Source organism: Pyrus communis, chromosome 16 (genome assembly GCF_041283825.1).
Source record: "Pyrus communis isolate YQ-2024b chromosome 16, ASM4128382v1, whole genome shotgun sequence".
Taxonomy (NCBI): domain Eukaryota; kingdom Viridiplantae; phylum Streptophyta; class Magnoliopsida; order Rosales; family Rosaceae; genus Pyrus; species Pyrus communis.
In genome coordinates this window covers 29747969-29774164 of record NC_142580.1, presented here as the reverse complement: position 1 = coordinate 29774164, position 26196 = coordinate 29747969, and the positions used below count along the sequence as shown (strand labels likewise).

The 26196-nt window shown below is 37.9% G+C and overlaps 4 protein-coding genes across 8 annotated transcripts; 3 read left to right on the top strand and 1 right to left on the bottom strand.

Moving 5' to 3' along the window:
- The first annotated feature begins 4408 nt into the window (after nucleotides 1-4408).
- On the top strand, nucleotides 4409-7353 carry LOC137732229 (uncharacterized). Its single transcript, XM_068471531.2, has 5 exons — nucleotides 4409-4566; nucleotides 4973-5105; nucleotides 5860-5956; nucleotides 6286-6372; nucleotides 6983-7353. The coding sequence occupies exons 1-5, from the start codon at nucleotides 4533-4535 to the stop codon at nucleotides 7115-7117; spliced, it is 486 nt and encodes a 161-aa protein (XP_068327632.2). The 5' UTR covers nucleotides 4409-4532; the 3' UTR covers nucleotides 7118-7353.
- A 156-nt stretch (nucleotides 7354-7509) lies between these two features.
- Nucleotides 7510-10554, top strand: LOC137732228 (glyceraldehyde-3-phosphate dehydrogenase B, chloroplastic). Its single transcript, XM_068471530.2, has 10 exons — nucleotides 7510-7721; nucleotides 7837-7937; nucleotides 8034-8147; nucleotides 8592-8753; nucleotides 8887-9054; nucleotides 9202-9362; nucleotides 9479-9540; nucleotides 9624-9673; nucleotides 9811-10217; nucleotides 10343-10554. Exons 2-10 carry the CDS (start codon nucleotides 7839-7841, stop codon nucleotides 10476-10478), a joined length of 1359 nt encoding a protein of 452 aa, XP_068327631.2. The 5' UTR covers nucleotides 7510-7721; nucleotides 7837-7838; the 3' UTR covers nucleotides 10479-10554.
- A 5796-nt stretch (nucleotides 10555-16350) lies between these two features.
- Nucleotides 16351-19532, top strand: LOC137730960 (F-box/kelch-repeat protein At5g42360). Its single transcript, XM_068469980.2, has 2 exons — nucleotides 16351-16991; nucleotides 17381-19532. Exon 2 carries the CDS (start codon nucleotides 17439-17441, stop codon nucleotides 19197-19199), a length of 1761 nt encoding a protein of 586 aa, XP_068326081.2. The 5' UTR covers nucleotides 16351-16991; nucleotides 17381-17438; the 3' UTR covers nucleotides 19200-19532.
- Nucleotides 19533-19648: 116 nt separating this feature from the next.
- Nucleotides 19649-24238, bottom strand: LOC137730959 (U-box domain-containing protein 44). Of its 5 annotated transcripts, none has more exons than XM_088687450.1 (5): nucleotides 23734-24217; nucleotides 23458-23584; nucleotides 22383-22955; nucleotides 21971-22280; nucleotides 19649-21407 (listed from the first exon to the last, which is right to left on the bottom strand). In XM_088687450.1, the coding sequence occupies exons 3-5, from the start codon at nucleotides 22935-22937 to the stop codon at nucleotides 19831-19833; spliced, it is 2442 nt and encodes an 813-aa protein (XP_088543576.1). In that variant the 5' UTR covers nucleotides 22938-22955; nucleotides 23458-23584; nucleotides 23734-24217; the 3' UTR covers nucleotides 19649-19830. The 5 variants fall into 5 exon arrangements, with proteins under 5 accessions (XP_088543576.1, XP_088543575.1, XP_088543577.1 ...); XM_088687449.1 differs by having other exon boundaries at nucleotides 23463-23584; nucleotides 23734-24166; XM_088687451.1 differs by having other exon boundaries at nucleotides 23091-23584; nucleotides 23734-24144.
- Nucleotides 24239-26196: the final 1958 nt, after the last annotated feature.

Genomic DNA, 26196 nt, shown 5'->3' with positions numbered 1-26196 from the left:
CTCACAGGCTGGGCTGGGGCCTGGGGGTTGGCTTTTGAGTTGGGCTATGGGCTGTTGCGTATTTTGTGGGCTGGTTTGCTTTTTTGCCATTGCCTACCTCTGACATTTGTATCGTGTTTTTTGTGTTCATATCGTTTTTATGTTATATCCGATATCTTAACAGGTTATGACATGTAACAGGACTCAATGAGCCATTTTACAAATAATATCTCATGGATTTATTGGTGCTGCATTTTTTTCTTGGCTATAACGAGTTATGATAGAATACATCTTGTTTATCTCAACGAAACATCCATTATAATAAACAAGTAATATGATCCGACCTAACTCGACCTATTAATATTAATGAGTAATCTGACTCGACCTGTTACCCGTCAAAGCAAATATATTTTAAATCAATAAATAATCAAATGAAAAAGATAATAATAAATTAGTATATACATAACACATTGTCACATATATATTATTTCAAAACATAAAAACATATTTGTCTTTCAAGTATCACATAAATACTAATAAATGTAGAAGTGTGAAAAATATTGAAAAATATATATATAAATGCTCGTATTGACAAGCTTTACAACTTTCATAAAAGGCTCAACTTCGAAATTAGTCACTATAATCACATAAATTGTAGATAGATATTTAACCTTTGATTGTAGTTTACATTTACACTCAATTCTTCTCACTAAATTTTTTTTTTTTTTTCATATTTTCTTTTTAGAAAATATCTTTTAGAGGATGCAGGAAGGTTAACAGGTTGGACTATTGATATTATGTTCAGAATTTTATCGTTAGTGAAAATATTGCTCGGAGTCTATAAAGTCTCTAGAAACTACATAACATCACTCATATTTTAGTTAACCGCATGTAGACATGTAAATTTCGTTGCATACAAATGATGCATGACAAAATTCCGCGTGGCATATGACCCATCACAAATAGACAAGTCATCAATGACATATGGCACAAATCAAACAAATGAAGCTCAAAAACATTCCCAAAATGCAGCAAAGGGGAAGAAATCTCCTTGAAATCAACAAGGGACCCAAATTGCTCCCAAAACCGGAAAGAAAACTAAAGCATCTTCACAAATAGACAAGTCATCAATGACATATGGCATAAATCAAGCAAAGGAAACTCAAAAGCATTCCCAAAACTAGGCAAATGGGAGAAAATCCCTCTTAAAATCAGCAAAGGGTCCAAGTTGCTCCCAAAACCGGAATGAAAGCTAAAGCATATTCACAAAACAAGCAAGAATTGAAGATTGTTCATAAAATAGGCAAGAAAGCATTGTTCACACAATAGGCAAGAAAGCCCTATAATTCGGCCAAGCAAGGGAAAATGGCTGAAATTAAGACACAAAACATGCCTAAATTCTCCCATGGACGAATCAAGACATAAATCAAAGCCAAATCCACCCAAAGGCATGGCTTTGGAAGTTTATAAATACAAGGTCCCAAGATAAGCATAAGGTCGACAATTTCTACATTCAAGGTCGACAATTTCTACATTGAAGGTCCAAAATTCTCACAAAAGGAGAACTTATGCCAAATCTTTGAAGTCTAATACGCTGCCAAAGCTCTCTTTGAAGAACGCATAACCAAAGCCGAAGCTTTCTTTCTACCAAAGCCGAAGAATCAAGAAGCTCAAAACTTGCAACGACATTTGATTCAAGATCAAGTCACCAAGACCCTTGAATCAACGAAATCCTACATCAACATCACCTTTGCCGCAACTTTGAGGTGAAGACTATCCAAGCATCGTTTCAAGCTCAAAAGTTGAAGCAATCATTCAATCGTTTGTCTGAGATCAAGTTATCGCAGCCCTTGGATGAACAACTTATGCATCTACATCAAATTTGAAGATTGAATCAGAGGAAAATTGTAAACAGAGATTGTAACCCTACAAATTCATCAATACAAGTCTACTTTATACATGTGTTCTCGTTTCATTCGTTACAGAATTTTTGTGTTTACATATACTTTGAAAACAACACACAACAGGCACATGCAGAATATTTTTTCACACAAAGTACATGTAGAATCATGTTTTACATAAACGTGTATGCAATATCAGCTTTACCTCCAAATTTTCATTTGCTTCTTTATAGATTTTTTCATGCAAAACTGCCAAATCCCACTTCACTATTGTTGGCAAGCATTTATCCTTTCCTTTTATTGGTTTGATGATTGGGGTGTGATCACAAAACCAATGTTGTAGACAAAATAAAAGTTAAAGATTTGTATATTTTTGTAAAATAAGACAAAACTGATTTTTTTTTTTTATTAGTTTTTGTTTGCTTACTAGTAAAAGCACAATAGCGCCACTGAAGGTTGGTTGTTTGTCTATTTTCCTTTTCTGTGTTCTATCAATTGATTCCATCAAGTATCTTACCGTTTCCTTGGCCCAGTTGTACTAATTTATGTTATTGATGGAGTTACAATTCTTGGCCAAACTACAAGGGAGTTTCCCTGCTGAGCTCCCAAGCAAATTTGTGTTGAGCAAATATAGAATTATAAGGCAGGCTGCATCTTAATTCCCTTATGTTGTCCCAGTATCAAATGCAACTTGAATTGCTTGTGCAATTTCTCTTCTACCGATTATTGTCATTGCTGAGAAGTATTTATCAACAAATCTGTTTTCTTTCGGCTTTGGGATTCTTGAGTCTCTTGTTGACAGATGGGCTTCTCTGCCTCGATTTGGGATCCTAAATATGCATTGGGCATCATCAGCATTTGCTTTGCAATATCCATTTTTGAATTTGAACATCCCTGTTCAATGTCATACCAGTTCACTATATGTATAACATCGCAATCTGATTTCTTCATTTGTAATTCACCTTTTACGTAAGCTTTCACAAGTTTGCAAAAAGGTGACTTATATATGAATGCCAAAACTTCTGGTTTTTCATCAAGTTTTGGCTTGAGCTCTTGTAATAATTCTGCAAAGGCCATGAGATTCAGTCTTATTTGAACATATCATCTGTCGCCCGACGCTTTACGATAGGAGGTTTTTGAGTTGATTTCTTTTTTGTTGCAAAATATTTTACTTTTGGCGACATCTTCATAAAAAAATGAAACGATAATGAGTATAATTTTTAATTAAATAATATGAAGTCATGTAAATGACAAACTAAATGCAAAGGGCAGATGCTTAGCACACAAGCTAGATGCAGCATCACTTAGCACATAAGCTATATGCAACATCACTTAGCGCACAAGTCCATGTAGCATCAATTAGCAAACAAGGTAGATGCAGAATTGGTTGTTAACGCACAATGTAGATGCATACTTGTTTTTAACACAAGCTTGATGCAGATTCCTTTTTTCTTTTTCTACAACATATTTATGTGCAGAACCAATTTACAAACTGAAAGTAGAACCATAATTAATTTACAAAGTGCAGCATCAGTACAAAGTACAGCATCAAACTAGACGGTTAATGTTTTTACTCACAAAATTTAGAAGCATATTCATTTTTTTTTTCAAATGTTGTTGAAGAATCAGTATACATATAAACTAAAAAAGTGAAACCAAAACACTGAAATTGTTTTTTCTCGAATTGGAACACTGAATTTTTTGTAAAATCAAGTGCAAAAACACTTGATAATGCATGCATTTTTGACAGTTTTCCAAAAGTATTTGCAAAAACAAGTGCAAAAACGCTTGATAATGCAACCAAAACTTTGATAATGCATTCATTTTTTACAGAGTTTGAAATATAATCATGCAAACGATTTTGAGTAATAGAAAAACCTTTAAAACACTAATCTTCTAGAAATCTGGCTAAACGTGTGTACCACTTACTGAAAATCCGGCTTGAAAGTATCGCAATCTATGGAGATTTTAGGGTTTTTTTTGCGAAAGTATCTTTTGCATGATAGTGTTTGAAATGATAGGTTTGAGGAAGATGAAGCCATTAGTTTAAGGTATTGAATAAGGGAAACCGGTTCGTTTTTATGGTTTTTTGTCATGTAATGGTTAACATGTATGTTTATTAAAGGTTCGTTTTTATGGTTTTTTTATGTTGGGCTTGGATTTCTGTTATTGGATCTTTTGTCCCTCCTTGAAATGTTTTAAAAGTTGTGGAATTGTGCAAAATATAGTATATATTTGGGACAAGGACCCTCTCCGAATCCTTTTTGTGGGAATTAAGGGGATCAATCAATCGTGTTCGTTCATCATACATCGTGCGGTTAGTTTTTGTTGAGTACTATTTATATTTAATTTTAAAATTAAAATTTAAAATTCACACGATGTATGATGAACAAACATGATTGATTGATTTCTCGGATCCCCACAAAGAGGATCCGGAGAGGATCCTATTCCATATATTTGTGTCTCTTAAAAGGCTCCCAAAAAAAAATATTAATTAATAATTAATTTCTTTGTCAACATTTGAGATATCAAAGAAGCAACATTGCACTGTTAATATCGAACCGATTAATTCCTTACTCTCCCGACAGTCTTTACATTGGAGACTCTCTTTGTTGGTGTGGCGTGCGAAATCCAGACCTCAAAGCATTAAGCATGGCTGCTGTTTCCAATTCGCTGGCTCTTACAGGTAAGTTCCTCCCCCATCATCTAATTAAACTAGAACTCGATTCGTTGTTTTGTTGGATTCTTTTCTCTTTTTTTTTTCCCTAAAAAATCTTTTCTCGATTTACGAGACCCATGATCTTATAGATGCTAGGCTTAGATTTTTCGATGCGATATTCTGTAATCTGGGAGTAAACTGTTGTAGCTTACAGGTGTGCAAGTGGTTCTAGTTTATTCAAAATATCCCCTGCTGATTTAAGGGTTTTACATACATATCGATTTCCATCATCTAAGTCGTGAGTGTTAGAACTCGTTTAACATTCTTGTGACATTTTCCATGTCAGAAAGTAATTGATTTGTGCACTATGTCTGTTTTTGAGCTCGATTTGGAATAATGGTTCGTTTTCTGTTCCTCTGAAATTCTTCGCCAGGATCTTCTCTGAACCCACCACAACAGTATCTTGGGAGTGTGGCCCCGACAAACTTTTCGCTCACTTCAAAACGTATTGGGAAAATTCAACTTTCTAACTCCAAGAGGTCTATCTCAGTTCAGGCTGCATATAGGTATTCCGTTTGGTCTTGCGTTGTGATCACGACTGTTTTTCAGGGCACATGCTACTAGTTTAATGCAAAATCCATGGTTGCTGCTGATTTTCCTTAAGCATGACTTTCTCAGTGGAGTTCTGTTGTGTTGGATTTGTGTCGTTCCCGACAATATGTATATGATGATTATAATTGATCAGATTTCTGGACATGTTAGTTATCATAACTCAAACTATTAAATCGGTAAATGATATAAATGAGATCAAAATTTCGTTTTCTGTAAGATATATTTGCCTAATTACTCGTTGCGGGACTTAAACCAACACCTCACGGCACGAGCTACACATTCCTGTTTCACAAATTGGTTGAAGGATTGGAAAATATATTTTCATGTGTCTTGTCTTCTCCTGTGATGAAAGAATGAGAAATGAGAGAGAATTACAATCTCTCCATTTTGAAATAAAGGAGATAATGGTGACAGACCTTTGAAGTGATGAGAGTATTATTATATGTCACATTGTGTCTCCTCTCCTACACAATGCCCTGTTTAATTTCTCTTTCTCACCATCCAGTGTTGTGTTCAGTAATGAATGGTAATAATTTCATTTTCCCAGCTGTCAGTTGGTGGTGTTTTGACAATCTTACAATATCGTTGATATCAGATATGGTCTTTCGTAATTCAATTTTGTATTTTGGCCATTATATGTCATTTTCAGTTTCACCACATGTTATTTCAGTAATATTGTAATGTCAATCCCTACTTGTGCAATTACAGTGATGGTGGTAGGTCAAACAGTTCGGGTATCTTTGTTAGTGGCTTTGTTTTGGGAGGACTTATAGTTGGCACACTGGGCGCTGTCTATGCACCTCAGGTTGCTGTTCTTATTTTATATTAATTACCTTTTTTCCTCCCCGCAAATTCTCATATGATTGTTATTTTGTTCCGTGCTACTTTGTGTCCATCTTGTTCATCAGTCAATTATTTTAATTTCCTTAATGTTTATATTTTGTTAGTAATGAGTTATCCACTTTAACAAAGCGTTAAGTGTATACTCTGTACCGCACAACTGTTGTGGATTGTGTTCTGTGATATATAAATCTTGCAGTTTGTGGGCTATAGAGTTTTCTTTACTTGGTGCACCCTTGCATTAAGCTAATGAAACCATTTTTCCCACTGAGCGTTTTCCTTTTTAATCAACAGATCAGTAAAGCACTGGCTGGAGCTGACCGAAAGGATCTGATGAGAAAATTGCCTAAGTTCATATATGATGAAGACAAAGCTTTGGAGGTGAGAAGTTTCCCTTGAATGGTTGTCCCGATCTTTACATAATCAATTACGAGGATTATTTGAAATGGCCTTTGCTGCTTTCCGTTTGTTAATTTTCTTTGTTTTTCCCTATATTTACGCATTCTTTGGAGATGCTGAAATGCTATTTTGTTGTTGTTGTTGTGGTTTTGGTCATTTGTTTCAAATTTTATCAATTATCTTCAATAACCATTACTTGCCAAAATGTTAGGTTTATTGTTGACTATAGGGAGAGAGAGACCATTGTGATTCTAATTCCGTAATCTTGTCTCTTTTCTTTCTTTATTTGCAAATTCACATTATTCATCTGTTTTTGCACCAAAATGTTTGGTTATATGTTGACTAGAGGGAGAGAGACCATTGTGATTCTAATCCCATAATCTTCCATCTCTTTTCTTTCTTTATTTGCAAATTCACATTGTTCATCTGTTTTTGCAAATTCAATTATCTTCAATAACCTTTACTTGCCAAAATGTTCCGTTATATGTTGACTATAGGGAGAGAGACCATTGTGATTCTAATCCCGTAATCTTCTGTCTCTTTTCTTTCTTTATTTGCAAATTCACATTATTCATATGTTTTTGCATCGCAGAAAACACGAAAAATACTGGCTGAGAAGATAGCACAGCTGAACTCTGCGATTGATGATGTTTCTGGTCAGCTCCGATCAGAGGACGACCCAGATGAAGTATCTGTGAACTCAGAAGAAGTTGAGGCTGTTGTATGAGTCGCTCTAAATTTCATGAATTTCAGTGTTTCGATATCAATAATCAGTGTAGTATTTCTTTTCTGTGGAATCTCAAAATTTCTAATATTTGGACGATGCAAAATATAGGATTTTTCGCCTTTTCAGCTGTATTTTTTTCTCTAGTAATTTGTACCGTAAAATAATACCATATACTTTATACAAAAACAAAAGGAACAAAATAATACCATATCCATGCTTTGTGGTTGAGATCTTCAGTCCTTAGAGTTGTGGCTATTACATGCCTTTTTTGATATAAGCAAGATTGTTTAAACAACGGAGAGGGGGATTTAAACTCGGGTGCAAAGGAGAGCATACTCTTCTAACTTCTAATAAACTTTGTTGTTGCATGCCTTTTTCTTTCTTTTCTTTTCCTGGAAATAATTTTTCTTGTATTTTTGTTTGTTTTTGGGTCGGATTTCTATATTTGTCTCGAAAGAAATTCGACGAAAGGGCATTCTAGGAAGGGAGGGGTGGAAATAATCCGCCCATAGACATTAGACATGATCTTATCTCCTATGTCTTCATTTACCATGCTATAACCACAGGTTCCTTTAATCCAGTTGCAACCATAATTTAAAATAAGGTAACGTCCACAATGCCAATGGCAAGCATTTCAACTGTGTATAAATAAATAAATATATATATATATATATATATATATGTTGGCAAGTCAGTCCCTTAGCTCTAGTTGCTTGCAGCCATGGCCTCACACGCAGCTCTCACCTCTTTAAGAGTCCCGGCTAATACCAGGCTTCCCTCCAAGCCCTCCCACTCATTTCCCATCCAATGCTTCTCCAAGGTCTCTCTCTTTCTCCTGAGCAGGGTTCATTGCGTCGTGTTATTTATTGGCTTTGCTCGTTTGGTATAATTTGCTTACTCTTTTTTATCTGTGCAGAGGCTTGAAGTTGGTGAGTTTTCAGGACTAAGATCGAGTTCATGTGTGACCTATGCAAGCAATGGCAGAGAACAATCCTTCTTTGATGCTGTGGCTGCCCAGCTTACTCCCAAGGTTTTATCTTCCCATTTTTATTCATTTCATTAGGCAATATATGCAATCTGTTTTACATTTCTTTAGAACATCTCGTATAGATATGATTCACTCGAATTCTGAGCATGCTTCTAAGCTTCAGTTGATTGACTGAACCAGTACCACAAGCACAATAAAGCCATGTCTGAAAACCGTAACTCATATCTGCACTTAACAAACTGAAATGGTGTCGTGTTGCCTCACAACTATTAAGTGCTACATCTACCATGCTTACGATATCGGCTATAACACATTGATTCAGTACAAAGGGTTACATTTCCATTTCCAGAAAATATTTTTGTGGACTCTCGGCAATGGCCAATATGATCCAAGGACGCTAACTTTTGATCGACATTATGCATTGGGTGGTTTTTCTGCTATATTGATTTTGTACTTATAACGTTTGTTTTGTTTGATTCATAGCAGACTGCAGGACCAGCTCCTGTCAAGGGTGAAACAGTGGCCAAATTGAAGGTGGCAATCAATGGATTTGGACGCATTGGCAGGAACTTCCTCCGATGCTGGCATGGCCGCAAGGACTCACCCCTAGAAGTCATTGTTGTTAATGACAGCGGTGGTGTCAAGAATGTAAGGGAACTTAAGAGTATTATTTTCATTTAATATACTTTTGGAGAACCAAATTATTGGAATTATATTAGCTTAAATTAATATGGTTTTGGAAAATGTATATATACTGAAATTTAATTTAATCTGAATGCAGGCTTCGCACTTGCTGAAATATGACTCAATGCTGGGTACTTTCAAAGCAGACGTGAAAATCGTGGACAATGAGACCATCAGTGTTGATGGCAAGCCCGTCAAGGTTGTCTCTAACAGAGATCCCCTGAAGCTTCCATGGACTGAGATGGGCATTGACATTGTTATCGAGGTAACTGAATGCTGTTCTTAATACTGGAATATCAAGACTGAGGTTGCCCAGATATCTATTACAAAATAAGTCTAGTCTTTACTTAGCACGGAGCCTTGGATAGTATTGTAAATAGCACCTTATATAACAGAATTTGAAACCATACAGGGAACAGGAGTCTTTGTCGATGGCCCTGGTGCTGGCAAACATATCCAAGCAGGTGCCAAGAAAGTCATCATTACAGCTCCAGCAAAAGGTGCTGACATTCCTACCTATGTTATGGGGGTGAATGAAAAAGACTATGACCACAACGTTGCCAACATTGTAAGGTCAGTGTTCTCAGATAGAGAGGGGGAAAAGCAAAAAGAAAACAGTTACTGAGCTCGGAGTAAATTCACTTCATGTTGTAGAGGTATGAAAGTTTTATTTGTGTGTGTATCTGCAGCAACGCTTCTTGCACAACAAACTGCCTGGCTCCTTTCGTAAAGGTCCTGGATGAAGAATTCGGTAAGGCGTCATTTGTATGTTCAGCATGAATCGAACGGTACACCTTCGAGGACTAATCATTTCTTACTTATGAAAATTTGCAGGCATTGTCAAGGGAACCATGACAACTACTCATTCCTACACTGGAGACCAGGTAATGAATGGCGCCTACATTCTCCTCTGCATACAGATTTCATTCTTTCGTTTACGATCAAGCATTGACATTGGTGATATATGTAGTTCAATCTTATTGTATATTGGAATTATAATTTTATTCATGGCCTATTCCAGAGGCTTTTGGATGCTTCTCATCGGGACTTAAGGAGAGCTAGAGCGGCAGCGCTAAACATAGTCCCTACAAGCACTGGTGCAGCAAAGGCTGTGTCCCTTGTGCTGCCTCAACTTAAGGGCAAGCTCAACGGCATTGCCCTCCGTGTGCCAACACCTAATGTATCGGTGGTTGACCTTGTGATCAACGTTGCAAAGAAGGGTATTTCAGCAGAAGATGTCAATGCAGCCTTCAGAAAGGCAGCGGACGGGCCACTTAAGGGAATATTGGCAGTCTGCGACGTTCCTCTTGTGTCTGTGGACTTCAGGTGCACGGATGTTTCCTCCACCATAGACTCCTCCTTGACCATGGTCATGGGTGATGATATGGTCAAGGTGGTGGCCTGGTACGACAACGAATGGGGATACAGGTGAGATCAGTCATTACAAATCTACGAAGAGTTGTCCACTAAACAAAGTTAATGTTGCGTCGAATGCTAAGTCACTATCTATGCGATTGAGTGTTGATCTTCCTGTGGATCATTATGTTTTGCAGTCAAAGGGTTGTGGATTTGGCACATTTGATGGCAAGCAAGTGGCCAGGCACGGCACAAGCGGGAAGCGGAGACCCATTGGAGGATTTCTGCAAGACAAACCCGGCTGACGAGGAGTGCAAAGTCTATGAAGCATAGGCTATCTTTTCGGCTAATTGTAGAGGAGCTAGGGTTTAGCAGTATTTGTTATCAGCAAATGCTTGTTTTGTAATGACAATTGTGTTATAACCAATCAAATGTCAAGTGTATATTATATAACAATTTGCACAGTTTTATTTCAAATGGAAAAACTCAACGACAAACACAATATATTAGAACATAAACACTTAATGAGATTATATATAAAATCACAAATCACTGACTTGTTTCTTGAAAATAGAGGCTTGCAGAAGCAATCTCCTAAGACAGAAATTCGTCCCTACACGAGTGCAGCAGTCCTTGGACGTCTATCTTGCAGGATACAACTATCTAATCCAAGTTCTTGCACTCGAACTCGGATTCTTGGCGAATTAGTTGTGGTGTTTCTCTGTAAACTGTGAAGAATTTGATGGAAGATTTGTATCTTGTTTCTGATCCGACAGCCATATATAATGGCATAAACGAGCAGTTGAAACTGTTCATAAACGAGCAGTTGAAACCGTTCATAAACGAGTAGTTGAAACCGTTCATAAATGATCGGTTTTATCATTTCAAAAAAAAAAAAAACTGAATGAAAAGATCAAAAACGTAAAAATGATACTTGGGTTTTTCGTCCATCCGAGCCCATGATCGGTTTTATCATTTCAAAAAAAAAAAAACTGAATGAAAAGATCAAAAACGTAAAAATGATACTTGGGTTTTTCGTCCATCCGAGCCCATGATCGGTTTTATCATTTCAAAAAAAAAAAACTGAATGAAAAGATCAAAAACGTAAAAATGATACTTGGGTTTTTCGTCCATCCGAGCCCATGATCGGTTTTATCATTTCAAAAAAAAAAAAAAACTGAATGAAAAGATCAAAAACGTAAAAATGATACTTGGGTTTTCGAGCCCATGATCGGTTTTATCATTTCAAAAAAAAAAAAACTGAATGAAAAGATCAAAAACGTAAAAATGATACTTGGGTTTTTCGTCCATCCGAGCCCATGATCGGTTTTATCATTTCAAAAAAAAAAAACTGAATGAAAAGATCAAAAACGTAAAAATGATACTTGGGTTTTTCGTCCATCCGAGCCCATGATCGGTTTTATCATTTCAAAAAAAAAAAAAAAACTGAATGAAAAGATCAAAAACGTAAAAATGATACTTGGGTTTTTCGTCCATCCGAGCCCATGATCGGTTTTATCATTTCAAAAAAAAAAAAAACTGAATGAAAAGATCAAAAACGTAAAAATGATATTTGCGTTTTTCGTCCATCCGAGCCCATGATCGGTTTTATCATTTCAAAAAAAAAAAACTGAATGAAAAGATCAAAAACGTAAAAATGATACTTGGGTTTTTCGTCCATCCGAGCCCATGATCGGTTTTATCATTTCAAAAAAAAAAAAAACTGAATGAAAAGATCAAAAACGTAAAAATGATACTTGGGTTTTTCGTCCATCCGAGCCCATGATCGGTTTTATCATTTCAAAAAAAAAAAGACTGAATGAAAAGATCAAAAACGTAAAAATGATACTTGGGTTTTTCGTCCATCCGAGCCCATGATCGGTTTTATCATTTCAAAAAAAAAAAAAACTGAATGAAAAGATCAAAAACGTAAAAATGATACTTGGATTTTTCGTCCATCCGAGCCCATGATCGGTTTTATCATTTCAAAAAAAAAAAAACTGAATGAAAAGATCAAAAACGTAAAAATGATACTTGGGTTTTTCGTCCATCCGAGCCCATGATCGGTTTTATCATTTCAAAAAAAAAAAAAACTGAATGAAAAGATCAAAAACGTAAAAATGATACTTGGATTTTTCGTCCATCCGAGCCCATGATCGGTTTTATCATTTCAAAAAAAAAAAAAACCGAATGAAAAGATCAAAAACGTAAAAATGATACTTGGGTTTTTCGTCCATCCGAGCCCATGATCGGTTGAAAAGATCAAAAACGTAAAAATGATACTTGGGTTTTTCGTCCATCCGAGCCCATGATCGGTTTTATCATTTCAAAAAAAAACACTGAATGAAAAGATCAAAAACGTAAAAATGATACTTGGGTTTTTCGTCCATCCGAGCCCATGATCGGTTTTATCATTTCAAAAAAAAAAAGACTGAATGAAAAGATCAAAAACGTAAAAATGATACTTGGGTTTTTCGTCCATCCGAGCCCATGATCGGTTTTATCATTTCAAAAAAAAAAAAAACTGAATGAAAAGATCAAAAACGTAAAAATGATACTTGGATTTTTCGTCCATCCGAGCCCATGATCGGTTTTATCATTTCAAAAAAAAAAAAACTGAATGAAAAGATCAAAAACGTAAAAATGATACTTGGGTTTTTCGTCCATCCGAGCCCATGATCGGTTTTATCATTTCAAAAAAAAAAAAACTGAATGAAAAGATCAAAAACGTAAAAATGATACTTGGGTTTTTCGTCCATCCGAGCCCATGATCGGTTTTATCATTTCAAAAAAAAAAAAACTGAATGAAAAGATCAAAAACGTAAAAATGATACTTGGATTTTTCGTCCATCCGAGCCCATGATCGGTTTTATCATTTCAAAAAAAAAAAACTGAATGAAAATATCAAAAACGTAAAAATGATACTTGGGTTTTTCGTCCATCCGAGCCCCAAGGCCCAAGGCCCATCTTTGACATTTAATATATGCATCCAAACTCTCCAAGTCTAAGGCCCAAGATCCATGGCTTTAGCCCAAATCAATTCAAACTGTAAGTGAGTCCATTCACTTATAAAGGTGATGTTCAAGGAGTGTTTGGGCAATGTGGGACTCCAAGTCCCACATAAAACACAAGTTCCAACAAATTGAATGACAATTGAGGAGGGGGAACAAAATCATCAAGTAAATTACAAATTAAGACAATTCTCTGAATGATTATCTTTTGAAATAATTATTATCATCAGAGTTTTCTGTGCAAAATTTGAATCAGATTTTGTCCAATCCAACCGCTGCTGTTCAATTTTGTCACATCCTGACTCGGGGCGGATCACTTCCCGGGCCCGCTCCACCACCGTAGCACGATATTGTCCGCTTTGGGCTTACCATTCCCTCACGGTTTTGTTTTTAGGAACTCACGAGCAACTTCCCAGTGGGTCACCCATCATGGGATTGCTCTAGCCCCTTTCTCGCTTAACTTCGGAGTTCCTACGGAACCCGAAGCCAGTGAGCTCCCAAAAGGCCTCGTGCTAGGTAGGGATGAGAATATACATTTGAGGATCACTCCCCTGGGCGATGTGGGATGTCACAATCCACCCCCTTTAAGGGCCCGACGTCCTCGTCGGCACACACGCGACCAGAGTTAGGCTCTGATGCCAATTGTCACATCCTGGCCTTAGGCGGATCACTTCCCGAGCCCGCTCCACCACCGTAGCACGATATTGTCCGCTTTGGGCTTACCATTCCCTCACGGTTTTGTTTTTGGGAACTCACGAGCAACTTCCCAGTGGGTCACCCATCATGGGATTGCTCTAGCCCCCTTCTCGCTTAACTTCGGAGTTCCTACGGAACCCGAAGCCAGTGAGCTCCCAAAAGGCCTCGTGCTAGGTAGGGATGGGAATATACATTTAAGGATCGCTCCCCTGGGCGATGTGGGATGTCACAAATTTAATACAGTTTCCTCACATCTAAAGGTCTTCTTCGCTTAACTCTTCTTGAGCACCCTAAATTGATGGGAGCAAATTGAGCGCAAGCAGTCTACAACGCATAGGCTACCTATTTTGCCTTTTTTAATAGACTATTCATTCGACTCGAATTTAAAACCTTCTATATATAAAATATTGTAACTGGAATAAAAATGATACATCACGTGTTTTTATATAAATGATGAAAAGTATCTCCTACTTCTCTAGCCGCCACATCACCATACTCTCTCTCTCTCTCTCTCTCCCTCCCTTCCTTCATCATGCCACCCCTCATCGCCGCCGCCGCCAAAATTCATCGTGCCACCCCCTCACCGCCGCCGCCACCAAAATTCATCGTGCCACCCCAGTATAGTCATCACCACTCCTGCATTTCAACCACCAACAATTATTCCTTCCCCCCATCTTAATATTCAAACCTCTCTTTACGATTCTCATCAAACAACCCACTTGCAGATCAAGTCTCTCTCTCCCACCACCACGGCCCCACGACCTCCATCTCCATCTCCATACCTCCCTCTTGCACTACGACCTCCAAGCCACCATAGCACCACAATCTGCTCGATTTACCAAAAATGGGTACCCACTTTGTTGATATCAGTTTTGAAATAGCCATTCCGAATTAAACTGAATTATTCCATAAACAACTATGGAGGGTAATTTATCACAAGATCATTCATTCTCCTTATGCAAATGATGTATTGATACTTAAGGGGTTGTATCCAATTGTAATTTTGAGAGATTTTAATTCTTTTAATGAATCTAGGGGTATTCGATTAGAATTTTAAGTGATTCTCTTAAATTTAAGGTGTATTCAATTAGAATTTTAAGATAGTTTATTAAAATCTTTAGAAATCCGGTGTATTCAATTAGGATTTTAAAGAAGTTTATATAACATTATAGGTGTATTCAATTAGAAATTGATTTTAAAGAATTTGAGAAAATTGAAGAATTAGAGGGAATTGGAGATATTTCGTAGTGTATTTTAAGCATTTACAAATCTCACCTCTCCCCATGAGATTTCGAGGGAATCGAATCAAAATTTTATATGGAATCTCAACAAATCAATTAAACTCTATAAAAATCCATGGATTTATAAATCCATTAAAATCTCTCAAATTTTCAATTGAATACACTCTCTTTAATCTAGAAGTAACATATATTAGTGAAAAATGTGCCTTACTATATTTAACACAATATATTAAATCAAATGTTACATTTTTTATGAATATATAGACATGTGCTTGTTCTATTTCAATTAACTTACTAATATCCATGATCTTAGGGCATAATCTGAATATATTTAGCCTGCATAAAGATCACTTACAAAAATGATTTGCATTTACCAATGGAAATAGATCTGGTTGTACAATGCTCAAAGAGGCAAACATTTGTTGCTACAGTTTCAAATGTTTTAGAAATACATATCCTCAGCTAGTCATGAATGTCTTTGATTAAGACCAATGTTCCATTCATATTTGCAAGCCATGTGGTCTACCGTAAAAAACAAACACTCCAACTATCATTTATGAAAATAATGCAACTTGTATTGCTCAAATGAAGAAAATATTCATCAAGGGTGATAAAACTAAATGTATATCTTCAAAGCTTTTCAATACACATAAGCTTAGAAAGGCCAAAGTAATTGAAGTTAAGATAAATTCCAATACCCACTGTAACGATTGGTTCGTTAAACTTATTATAATCAGGAGGAGATATCGATGAGGAGGAGTTTCCACTCCAAAAGTACGCAACTTCAAACATATCGTACGTGTACTATTTTATCACATTGGTCATTTTTCTAACAATGTTGCATTAATGTGATTATCAATAATATGTAGGCATACAAAGAAGAGTGTTGTAATAATATGAATGCGCACACATTGAAAGGAGAAGAAGAAACAAGTGGTGGATGACAAAGCCACCCACAATTCACCTACAAATCACTAACAAAGCCATTTTGTTCGTACTTCACATCATCTACTTAAATAGGTGTGGAGACCTTATTTGTAAACACGTCACCAAGTCCTTTGCCAAAATAAAAATAAAACATAAAAAAAAATAAAAAAAAACACGTCACCAAGTGTTATCATTTCTATGAGAGAACAAGAGGTCTACGCAAGCCAAAGAGGAGAGAAAAATAGTTAGCTACTTTAGTGAGAGTATATCTTTGGACTTGTATTATTTTAGATGATGAAAAAAACTAGTGATCTTGCTTAGAAGGCGTAGGTACACTAACTAAATCTTATAATCGATCATTTTACAACAAATAATACATTTTAATCTGTGAAAAATTCTATAAGAAGCAAATTTTAGACCATCTTTCATGATCATTTGATATGAGAATTAATATTAGACCAAATCATACTATTTACAAAATATAATTTAAAAATTAATCATTTCGGGTCACCGTTAATCTTTCGGACCTCTTTTGATTAAAAAATTCCAAGTATTCAATTTTTATAACAATACTTGCAGCTGAATTTTAAAAATCGGAGAATGTCATCCCCTTTTTTCTTTCTTCGTCGCTTTATCTTCTTTTCCATCATTCAACCCCATTTCATAGCTCTCAGATCGCTCACTCCAACTCAACAGTGCTGCCCTCAGTTGCTCCCTCTGCTTTTCCAACTCTTTTCCTTTCCCTTTTTTATTTTCTCCATTTCTTTTTATTTTCTTTTCAATTCATTCCATATCAATCGTTTCAAATTCGAAATTACTCCTCTCCTCTCGTTTCTCGCCAGCCAAACACGTTCCGTGTCTGGAAATGTCGATCTCATCGACGTATGGTGATTTTGACTGAATATGGTATTCTGTGTTGGGTTGCCCAGAAAACTGAAGGGAAAGGGAAAACCCCGGAAACCAAAAAAAAGGTAAATTCTTAATTTGAATGTTTGTTCTGTGCTTGTTTTCTCATTTTTGTGCAAGTTTAAGTACCTGTCTTTTATCGGTTAATGAGATGTTAATGAATTTAGGAGCCACAAAGATTTGCGAGGTTGTAAAGTCAACCGAGTTTTGTTTGAGTAATCAAATTTCTTTTCTTGTGATTAGACAACGGAATGCTTCAATTTATCTCTTTTTTTTTCGAGGGCATATAGTTTTAAACAACCTAACCAAATGCTAAGTATGCTGCTGCACATGATTTCACCGCTCGTGTTCTATATGAATTTTTGGGAGTGTCAAACGTATGTGCAAGTACGTGCTGAAGTTTACTCAACTCTTGATCAGTATCTTATGTTTGTGGTTTTATTTCATCTTTTAGGGTTGATGACTCTTGCAAGAGAGTGCGTTCTTTTGCTTGCTAATGATTACAGAACAGAATGTACTCTGGGAGACCATCCGGTGAAGAATCTCTTCGTCAAGATGTTGAAGCTTTGAGTGTGTCAAAGCGTCTCATGAGAAGTGTTAGCCAGAAGTTGAGGAAGAAGAATCAGAGATCTGTAGGAGATGAGGATGATGATGATGATGATGATGATGTGAGGGGAATATCTTTGAGATGTCTTACTCTGTATGGTAGGGGTGGAGGTTGCAGAGTAGGCGCTGACACAGGTGACGATTTTGGGGATACCAGTAACAGGAGGAGGCCTTCCAGTGCCAGGGATGATGGCAAAGGATACAGGCCAATATGTGGTACCGATAATTCTGGAGTTGATTGCTTCTCGTATGGGGTGAGGGAGAGATTTTTGAAGAAACATAACAGAAAGGATTTTGAGCTTGAAGAATCAATAAGAAATAGTAGGATGCACATTTTTCTTCCAGATGACATACTGGAAATGTGCTTGGTGAGGCTCCCACTAACCAGTCTCATGACTGCACGCCTCGTGTGCAAGAAATGGAAACACTTGACTACTACAACTCGTTTCCTGCAGATGAGACGGGAAGGCTCACATCAGAACCCATGGTTGTTTCTTTTTGGTGCTGTTAAAGATGGTTATTGCTCTGGGGAGATACATGCATTGGATGTGTCTCTAAACCAATGGCATGGTATAGATGCTGGCATTCTAAAGGGAAGGTTCATGTTTTCTGTTGCTAGTGTCCAGGATGATATTTACATTGTTGGAGGTTGTTCTAGCTTGAACAACTTTGGGAGGGTGGATAGGAGCTCATTTAAGACACACAAAGGGGTGATACTGTTTAGTCCCCTAACAAAATCTTGGCGCAAAGTTGCTCCAATGAAGTATGCAAGATCAATGCCTATTTTAGGAGTTTCGGAGGTAACTTCAGATTTTTCCACCAGTCAAAGTTATCAAAGTCGCCAAGATAGACGTATTTCCAGATCACGGGTAGGTGGAGTGTCAGAGGTTTATGAAGATCCTCACAGGCTTTCTCTTAGGCGTCAACACAGACATTCTGCTGACGACAATGAGTCTTTGGTGTTGCCCAATAGAAAGTCGTATAAATTTTTGAAACAAAAAAGTGATCACTCATCCATGAAGGGTTGTAGAAGGTTTGTGCTCATTGCTGTAGGTGGTCTTGGATCCTGGGATGAACCTTTGGATTCTGGAGAAATATATGATTCCGTTTCAAAGAAATGGACAGAAATTCGAGGGTTGCCTGTGGACTTTGGGTTTGCTTGTTCTGGGGTTGTTTGTAATGGGATGTTTTATGTTTATTCTGAAACTGACAAGCTCGCAGGATATGACATAGAAAGGGGTTTCTGGATTGGAATCCAAACCACTCCTTTCCCACCCCGCGTTCATGAATATTACCCAAAACTGGTATCTTGTAATGGCCGGCTCTTCATGCTTTCTGTCTTCTGGTGCGAAGGGGATGGTCAGATAGGCCGGAGAAACAAGGCCGTTAGAAAAGTATGGGAGCTGGATCTCATGCACCTTAACTGGACCGAGGTCTCAGTACATCCTGACGCTCCAATGGACTGGAATGCTGCGTTTGTGGCAGACAGAAACGTGATATTCGGTATTGAGATGTTCAAAATATTTGGTCAAGTATTGGATTTTTTGACTGCATGTGATGTGTCTGATATGGGGATGAAGTGGAGTCATATCTCAAGGAACTTTGTAACTCGCGAGCTGGATGCTTCTTCGTGCTTGTCCAAGTCAATGGCTGTGCTACATCTGTAAGGTAAAGACTGTAAAGTCCTCTCTACATTGTAAATCACAGAAACAAAATATTACACGCATGATCATCAACGCTGTTGTTCTCTCTTTCTTCTCAAGAGCATTGTGGGCGTACCTGCTACTGGCAATTTCAGTGTTGAACGGTTTGAATGGATGTTCTTGATAAAAACCCCGACCAGTAGGGAAATATATGGTATGCTCGCTCGCTCGCTCATGTAGTCGCGGATGTAATTTGTTCACCAACATTCATGAAATTGATTCTGTAATAATTATTCCCCCCGCATCATGTTCATATGTTGCAATTATATTGAATTGAATTGAATTTTGTTGATTTTATTTTTATTTAACAAGCTTTAATTTGGGGTAAAATTCGGAATATAATTTAAGTTTCAAGGGTATCCCAAAAAAACTTGTAAATTTAAACATAAGCGTCCAAAGACGAAACTCGAGCGTAAACACAACTTTCCTTGGGAATTTCTACGCAAAAAGCAGTTCATTAACAGACCCAAGTCGATGGACACACCACCATGAACCATCCTTAAAAACAAATGAAAAAATCTGTATACAACAAATATATACCCTCCTCCAATTGCACCTTCGCAAACTATAACAATAAAAACCACCGGAAAGATGCCTATCCTGCGTTCGGAAAGACACCAGAGAAGTTCGGTAACCTGTCAACGTGCTTCAGGGCATGTTCAGCAATCTGCCGCGTTTGATAGTCACCATGCTGGAAGGCATCAACAAGTGCGGTGCTCACGTTCGGATCCCCAGAAACTTCATAGGCTATCTCATCACTCCGCAATAGTCTTTCAACTACCCAGACTGCCCTCCTCCTCAGATTCTCTGTCCGTTTCTCTAACAACACGTCAAGAATAGGCTTCACACCCTCTGCTTCACACAACACCATAACCCCTTGTTCAATATCAACCCCATCATCCAACAAAGTAGAGAGTGCTGCAAGTGCTGCTTCGACCACCTTCTCATTTGTGTGGTCGAGAAGAGCTACCAACTTTTCCACAGCATGTCCCTCCAGGAGACAAAAACTTTCTCTAAGTGAACACGTCCCACGATGAAGCCGACACAATCCATTTATGGCAGGTTGTTTGCTAAAACATGGAAAAACTGAAGCACAGAAACTTGGTGTGGGCAACTCGGGCAATCTTGTCAAATTTTTGGATTCTTGTGATAAGTTCTCCAATGCTGCTGCCGAACTCATCTGCACATTCTCCAGTCCATTGGCCTGTACAAGTTCAATGAAAAGTGCAGCAAGATTAAGTTCACGGCACAGAGCAACTGCATCTTGCTCATCAGCCAACACAAGCGTAACCCTTGCTAGAACTCGTACAAGTCCTTCTAAAAATGGCGTCACAAAGCGGCCACCCTTACTCCCCCCTTGGCGGATCTTAACTACTCTAGAATGTATCAGCTTAAAGGCACCATCATCTAGCATTTGCCTGGCAAGGCCTAGATCCCTCTCCGGAAGTTCAGCTACGAGGCCAATGGCTGCTGCTTGCTCTTCAGTGATTGAAATATCTTCTGATATGACTTTAATTAGGCTTCCAAGTTGGCCCACTGTGCCACGTAGGGCATCAGCTAGCTCCTGACCCACATGTGGGGAGAGGTTCTGGAGAAGTTTAATGGAAGCCACACGCAATTCCTTTTGTGGAGCCTCAATAAACTGCACCAAACTAATAATGGCACCGGAGCTTTTAATGGCGGCAACAACACTCAGAACAGCTGAAGGAGAGCAAGTGAGTCCAACAAGAACCTGGAGAAGCTTGCTCTCGATTGCTGGTCCAGTGTTGCTAATGAGATGTAGTAGGTTATGGACAATGTCTTCAGAGACTAGCGTTTGCTGATCAGGTCCAACCAAGATCGAATCAAAATCATAGTCCGAGCTAACAACATTAGCAAGAATTGTTGCAGCAACCTCTTTCAATCGCATAGGAAGCTGGTTAGTCCCAACGGTAAAGAGATCTTTGACCAGAGACGGAAGTATTCCTGCTTCTATCAGCACCTTGGCACTCGCCTCACAAGATGAAATTTGGTTGAGAGCTTTCAAAGCTGCTTCTCTTGACTGCATATTACCACTTCTCATGATATTGATCAAAGCTGAACCAACACTTTTAGCCACTAGGACCTTTACATCATTGTCCAAAACTAATTCACCAAGGAAATTAGCCATCGAAAGTTGGGTTTCTGGAGGGCCTGCAATCATGTCAACAAGGAAATTTGAGTTATGCTCAACATAGTTTTTTTAAGAGAGATAAAACTTAAATATCTTAGTTTAAAACAATAAAAGAAAAGTATAGCTCAAACTAATACCAACAGTCCACCATACAGCAAAACCCCCCCATGAACTACAATATCAGAGGTGGAAATAGAGGAAATTAATGTGTACTCGAGTTTAGACCAAGAAGTCATAGGCTGGACAGCAACATTAATTATTACAAAAAATAAAAAATGGATAGTTGTCTCATAAGTAGGAAAACTCATCTTGGGTCAAATACTCATCAGAATCGTGCAAGCTATGGTGGACTGGAGACGATAGGCAAGGTGCAGAAATTACGATAGTTCAGTTCAGCACGGTTTTTTGTATTGTCTTTGAAAAAAGCATATATATAAAAATAAATGTTTCTTTACCATATTTGCAGGCCTTGTAGCCCATCACTAAGTGCGAAATAAATTGTCCAAAGAGTATTGGCTGTTTGGTTGCCCTACTTCTAGCAACATACTGAGAAAAGTGTAAAGATAAGAGAAAGTACAAGTACCTTCACGAATTTGTGTCAGAAGAGGCTGCAGTCTACCATTTTCAGCCATCTGTCTCACATTGTTCTCATACTTCTCCAGATTCTCCAGTGTTTTGTCAGCGTTCTCAACAGTCAAAATGTTATCTGATTTGCTACTTGTCATTCCAACCAAAATAAGAATCGCTCCATTAATTGAACCAATCTTCTCACATAAGGCTTCAGATTTGGATAGTTCATACAGCAAAGATACAGCTTCCTCCCTCTCTTTGGATTGCTCGTGAGACAAGAACTTCACTATAGTTCGTACTGTGTCCCCATCAGCCAATACTTCCTATAACCAAAACCAAACAGATATTAATATGAGTCCCTACAAAACATCCATGTTTACAATTTCATGGAAAACGAAAAGAGAACCAGAAAAATCTAGGATTACCTTATTATCGGAATCCTCCTCCACCACAGTTTTAAGGGTTTCCAAGGCTTTACACCTTACTTTACGACTGCTGCTCTTCAACATGTCAACTATCATAGGTATCAGCCCTGCATTGCGGGCATCGTGCTTATTTGATCTGCTTTTTTGGCAGATTTGCTGGACAAACTTCAAGGCCAAAAGAACTTCACTTTCTGAGCTGCTCAGATTCATCGACTGTCGAGCCATATCAAGCTGAGCAGATTCATTTCTAGCATTCCACTCTTCAATGGTGTTCCTCAGCGCTATGCTAGGCTTTAGCTCAGCGCTTTGCAATTCTTGTAGTGTCAGTGGGCAGACCAACTTCCTTCCACTCTGCTTGCATTCCCTAAACCACTTTTCAATTGCTTCTCGCTCAAATGTTTGACCGTTTTCTAAGGTAACAGGATTGCGCATAACTTGCTTCGTTAAAGGACAAAAAAATGCATCATAAATAGGCTCTATGTGCATTCTCTCAAATTTATGGCTGTCATCTGACTGACTGCCAGTATCATAGTTTCCATGCCAACTGTCAGCCATCTGACCTAAATCCTCCTACTGCACCAAAGTAAGATAGCACACGGTTAGAACAGCACACCAACAATCACAAACTAGCGGTAAAACTGAATCAGCCCTAAAATCAAAAGAAAACCAAAATGAACGGGTGCAAAGTGTATAGGAAATGAACTGAACTGTTTTCTAACTACACATGTGTAGTATACTGCAAGTGTTGGCATTGCACGAATGTTGTAGACAAACTACACTAGATTGGGTCAGTAAGATACACTAGAGCAGCAAAAATTATCACGTTCGACTAAGAACTGGAAATTAGAATCAAACATTCCAACTTTCCTATATCTTGCGGATCAACAAAACTAATATGTGGAATCACTGAACTCTAGGTGTTGCCAACAGCTTGATGTCAGCTTTTAAGGAAGAAGCTACAAAATGCAATATTTGCATTTCCCACTTGAACTACAAGCAGTAGAAATAGGGAGCAGAGTAAAGTGAAAAAGACACAATCAGAGCATTGGATCGGTAAGATAAAGCACAACAACACCTAACCCAGAAACAATGCGTTCTAAGAAACTGCAAATTCATCATCTTTATGAAGTGTCTTCCACGGGGCCGAGGTGGATCCAGATTGATCACCGCACAGATCAGGGTTTCGATTAGATTAGATTAATCTGGTAATTCAGACAGATTCAACAAAAAGTTGAGTAAATTACATAGTTGTGAATGAAAACCATGCCCAATTATTAAGTTTAGTAAAAGGTTTATGCTTTTTTAAACTAAATTACCAGAAAAGAAAGAAAAAAAAGAAACAAGTGCATACCTAATGCTTTGAGTAGTTATAGAGTTGTGGTGGTCAAGGTCCAAGGATGCTTTGATTTGAGAGAGACCCCTAATCCCTATTCTAATTTAGGTCTAAGAATTTCTTTTTCTTTTTTCTTTTTTCTTTTTTGTAATACGTGGTTGTTGATGATCAAGTATGAAGTTTGATGATCTGAGAAAAAGGAAGAGGGATAGAGAGAGCCAAAAGCCCAAAGGCAAGAACCTAAACAGAAACACAACAGCAGCAGCAATACCAAGTACCAACACGAACAAAATAAAGAAAAGCAGGAGAAAAATTAATTTTGGATATTTGTATGCAACAATTCAAGAGTGAGAGAGAAGGTTGACTTGATGAGAATAGTCATCTCTGCCCTCCCTGCTTCTCTGTGTGCGACGCAGAGCAGAGCGGGCCATAGCTTCACCCGCCTACCACCGATTATTTAACCGCCGATTAAAAAATGATTAAAAACTCTCAAAACACTGCCGTTGGTTACGTCATTTTTTTTCCTTCTGTATAAATCATATATTCATAAAATAAATTGAAATCGAATTTGGCATTCACAATAATTAAATTCAAAACATTTTATTTACAAATTAAAAGAAATATCACTATCGTGTAATATCAAGTGTCACTTACATTTGTGTGTTTCAAATTTAAAAATTAACATATATTTGTTTGTTTGTGAAAGATTTTCCTTATTATTTTCACCACATTTCAGGAGAGAGCTCAAAAGGACTATTAGGTACGTGAATTGGTTTCGAATTGAAGGAGAGTGGGTGAATGGAAATGGAAGGAAGATAAAACTTTAACATTGACACGTCCCGATCTCGATATTCCCCGAATACCAAGGTAAGCACGTGCTGACTGACACTCGAAGGTGATGCAACCCATTTAGAATGCATGAGAACATGAACGTATTAAGAGCATAGAACTAAACTAGAGCTCCAAAAGAATGATATAAAATTGAATGAATGAAAGAGTGGAGACTCTTCTGCATCGGCATCTTCAAGTCATCTCGGTGTAGGACTCATTCCTTGTTCATTCAATTTCTATATTATTTCTTTTAGTGTTCTACATTAGATGTGTATTCTGAACATATTCTTTAAATGCATAGTAATTATATTTAAATTTATAAGTCTTATTTATTCCTTATTCTTAGTATTTGCATTCAATAAATGACTTTCGTCACTCTCAAATATCGACCAGCACGTGCCTATTTTGATGTTCGGAGAATATTAGTATTAGGATGTGTCAAACTTGGTTGTCAGATGACACACCCCGACCGAGATCGGAGCGTGCTGGCCGTCACACGAAGGTGACATAGCCATGTGCACGTGCGGAAGCTGATAAGGTAGTAATATAAAAGTACGAATAATTAAAAACTAGCATACAAAGTCCTAGAACAATTGCTAGCGTAGGTGAAATACAAATTCAGAGCAGGTCTATAGCAGTCCAAACGAAGATTTCAACAATAGTACACCCGAAGGTGACCCTAAAATGGTGAGTGTCTGTCAGAAATGTCGGGAAAAGCCCTCTGGGGAAACCACCGCAACTGCTAAGCAACTAGAACCTGGAGGGGCGCAAAACAAAAGCGTGAGTGGGCAAAAACAAAGCTCTTTGAAAACCATTTAGCAAAATACTTTCTAACCCCTCTCCATAAAACCTGTATACTTCCCAGAAAATAAACATATATACGTATGTATAAATATGCCAAACATGCTCAAGGGTATACCAATCATGCTCAATAATATGCCATGTCGGAACCTCATAATGATATGCAAGTGCTCAGGTATATCTCATAACGATAACATATAATCTGGCAGCCGAAGTCACCTAACGTGACCTGTACGGCTGCATATAGAGCTCAAATCTCAACTCAATAACTGAACCTGCCCACGAGTTGGAACCACTTAAAGTGGTCTGTACGACAGGCCTGGGTGTAATACATATGTACGTTCTAGTGCTACGATCACGTGAAGGCTGTGCGAATAATCGCGGGTCACCTACGAGTCGGAACCACCTAATGTGGTCTGTACGACAAGACTGTGCACCTAACTTGGATCCAAGCTGAGCGTGTGGTGCGGAAGGTGAACATCATGTGAAGGACTGTGCCCTACTCTGGGCGGGAGCACTAACACCGGGGGGTGCAGGTTATGAGCTCTCTAAGCATCTCAAACTACTGCTGAATGTAAATATGAATACCACTTACCTGGCACTTACCTGCGCGTCCACAGCACCCAATATGCATATGTATATATATGCCACTACTAATGCACGTGATGATGCATAAACAATAATAATATGGTGCATGGCATAACGTAAATAACCCTTTTTAATCAATTTCTGGGAATATAAATGTATATAGGTATATACGGAAAACAAAAGCCCACTCACTGATACGTGGAAGGGTCGTAGCCCCCCTACCTTGAGTGACCACGCTCGTCCTCGGGGTACGTGTCACCT

Coding starts and splice junctions, on each gene's coding strand:
- LOC137730960 (XM_068469980.2), top strand. CDS start 17,439: ATGTACTCTGGGAGACCATCCGGTGAAGAATCTCTTCGTCAAGATGTT.
- LOC137732229 (XM_068471531.2), top strand. CDS start 4,533: ATGGCTGCTGTTTCCAATTCGCTGGCTCTTACAG. Junction 4,567..4,972: donor CAATTCGCTGGCTCTTACAG/GTAAGTTCCTCC, acceptor ATTCTTCGCCAG/GATCTTCTCTGAACCCACCA. Junction 5,106..5,859: donor TCAGTTCAGGCTGCATATAG/GTATTCCGTTTG, acceptor GTGCAATTACAG/TGATGGTGGTAGGTCAAACA.
- LOC137732228 (XM_068471530.2), top strand. CDS start 7,839: ATGGCCTCACACGCAGCTCTCACCTCTTTAAGAGTCCCGGCTAATACC. Junction 9,055..9,201: donor GCATTGACATTGTTATCGAG/GTAACTGAATGC, acceptor GAAACCATACAG/GGAACAGGAGTCTTTGTCGA. Junction 9,363..9,478: donor AACGTTGCCAACATTGTAAG/GTCAGTGTTCTC, acceptor GTGTATCTGCAG/CAACGCTTCTTGCACAACAA.
- LOC137730959 (XM_068469977.2), bottom strand. CDS start 22,937: ATGGCTGACAGTTGGCATGGAAACTATGATACTGGCAGTCAGTCAGAT. Junction 22,281..22,382: donor AGGAGGATTCCGATAATAAG/GTAATCCTAGAT, acceptor TTTTGGTTATAG/GAAGTATTGGCTGATGGGGA. Junction 21,408..21,970: donor TCTGACACAAATTCGTGAAG/GTACTTGTACTT, acceptor ACATGATTGCAG/GCCCTCCAGAAACCCAACTT.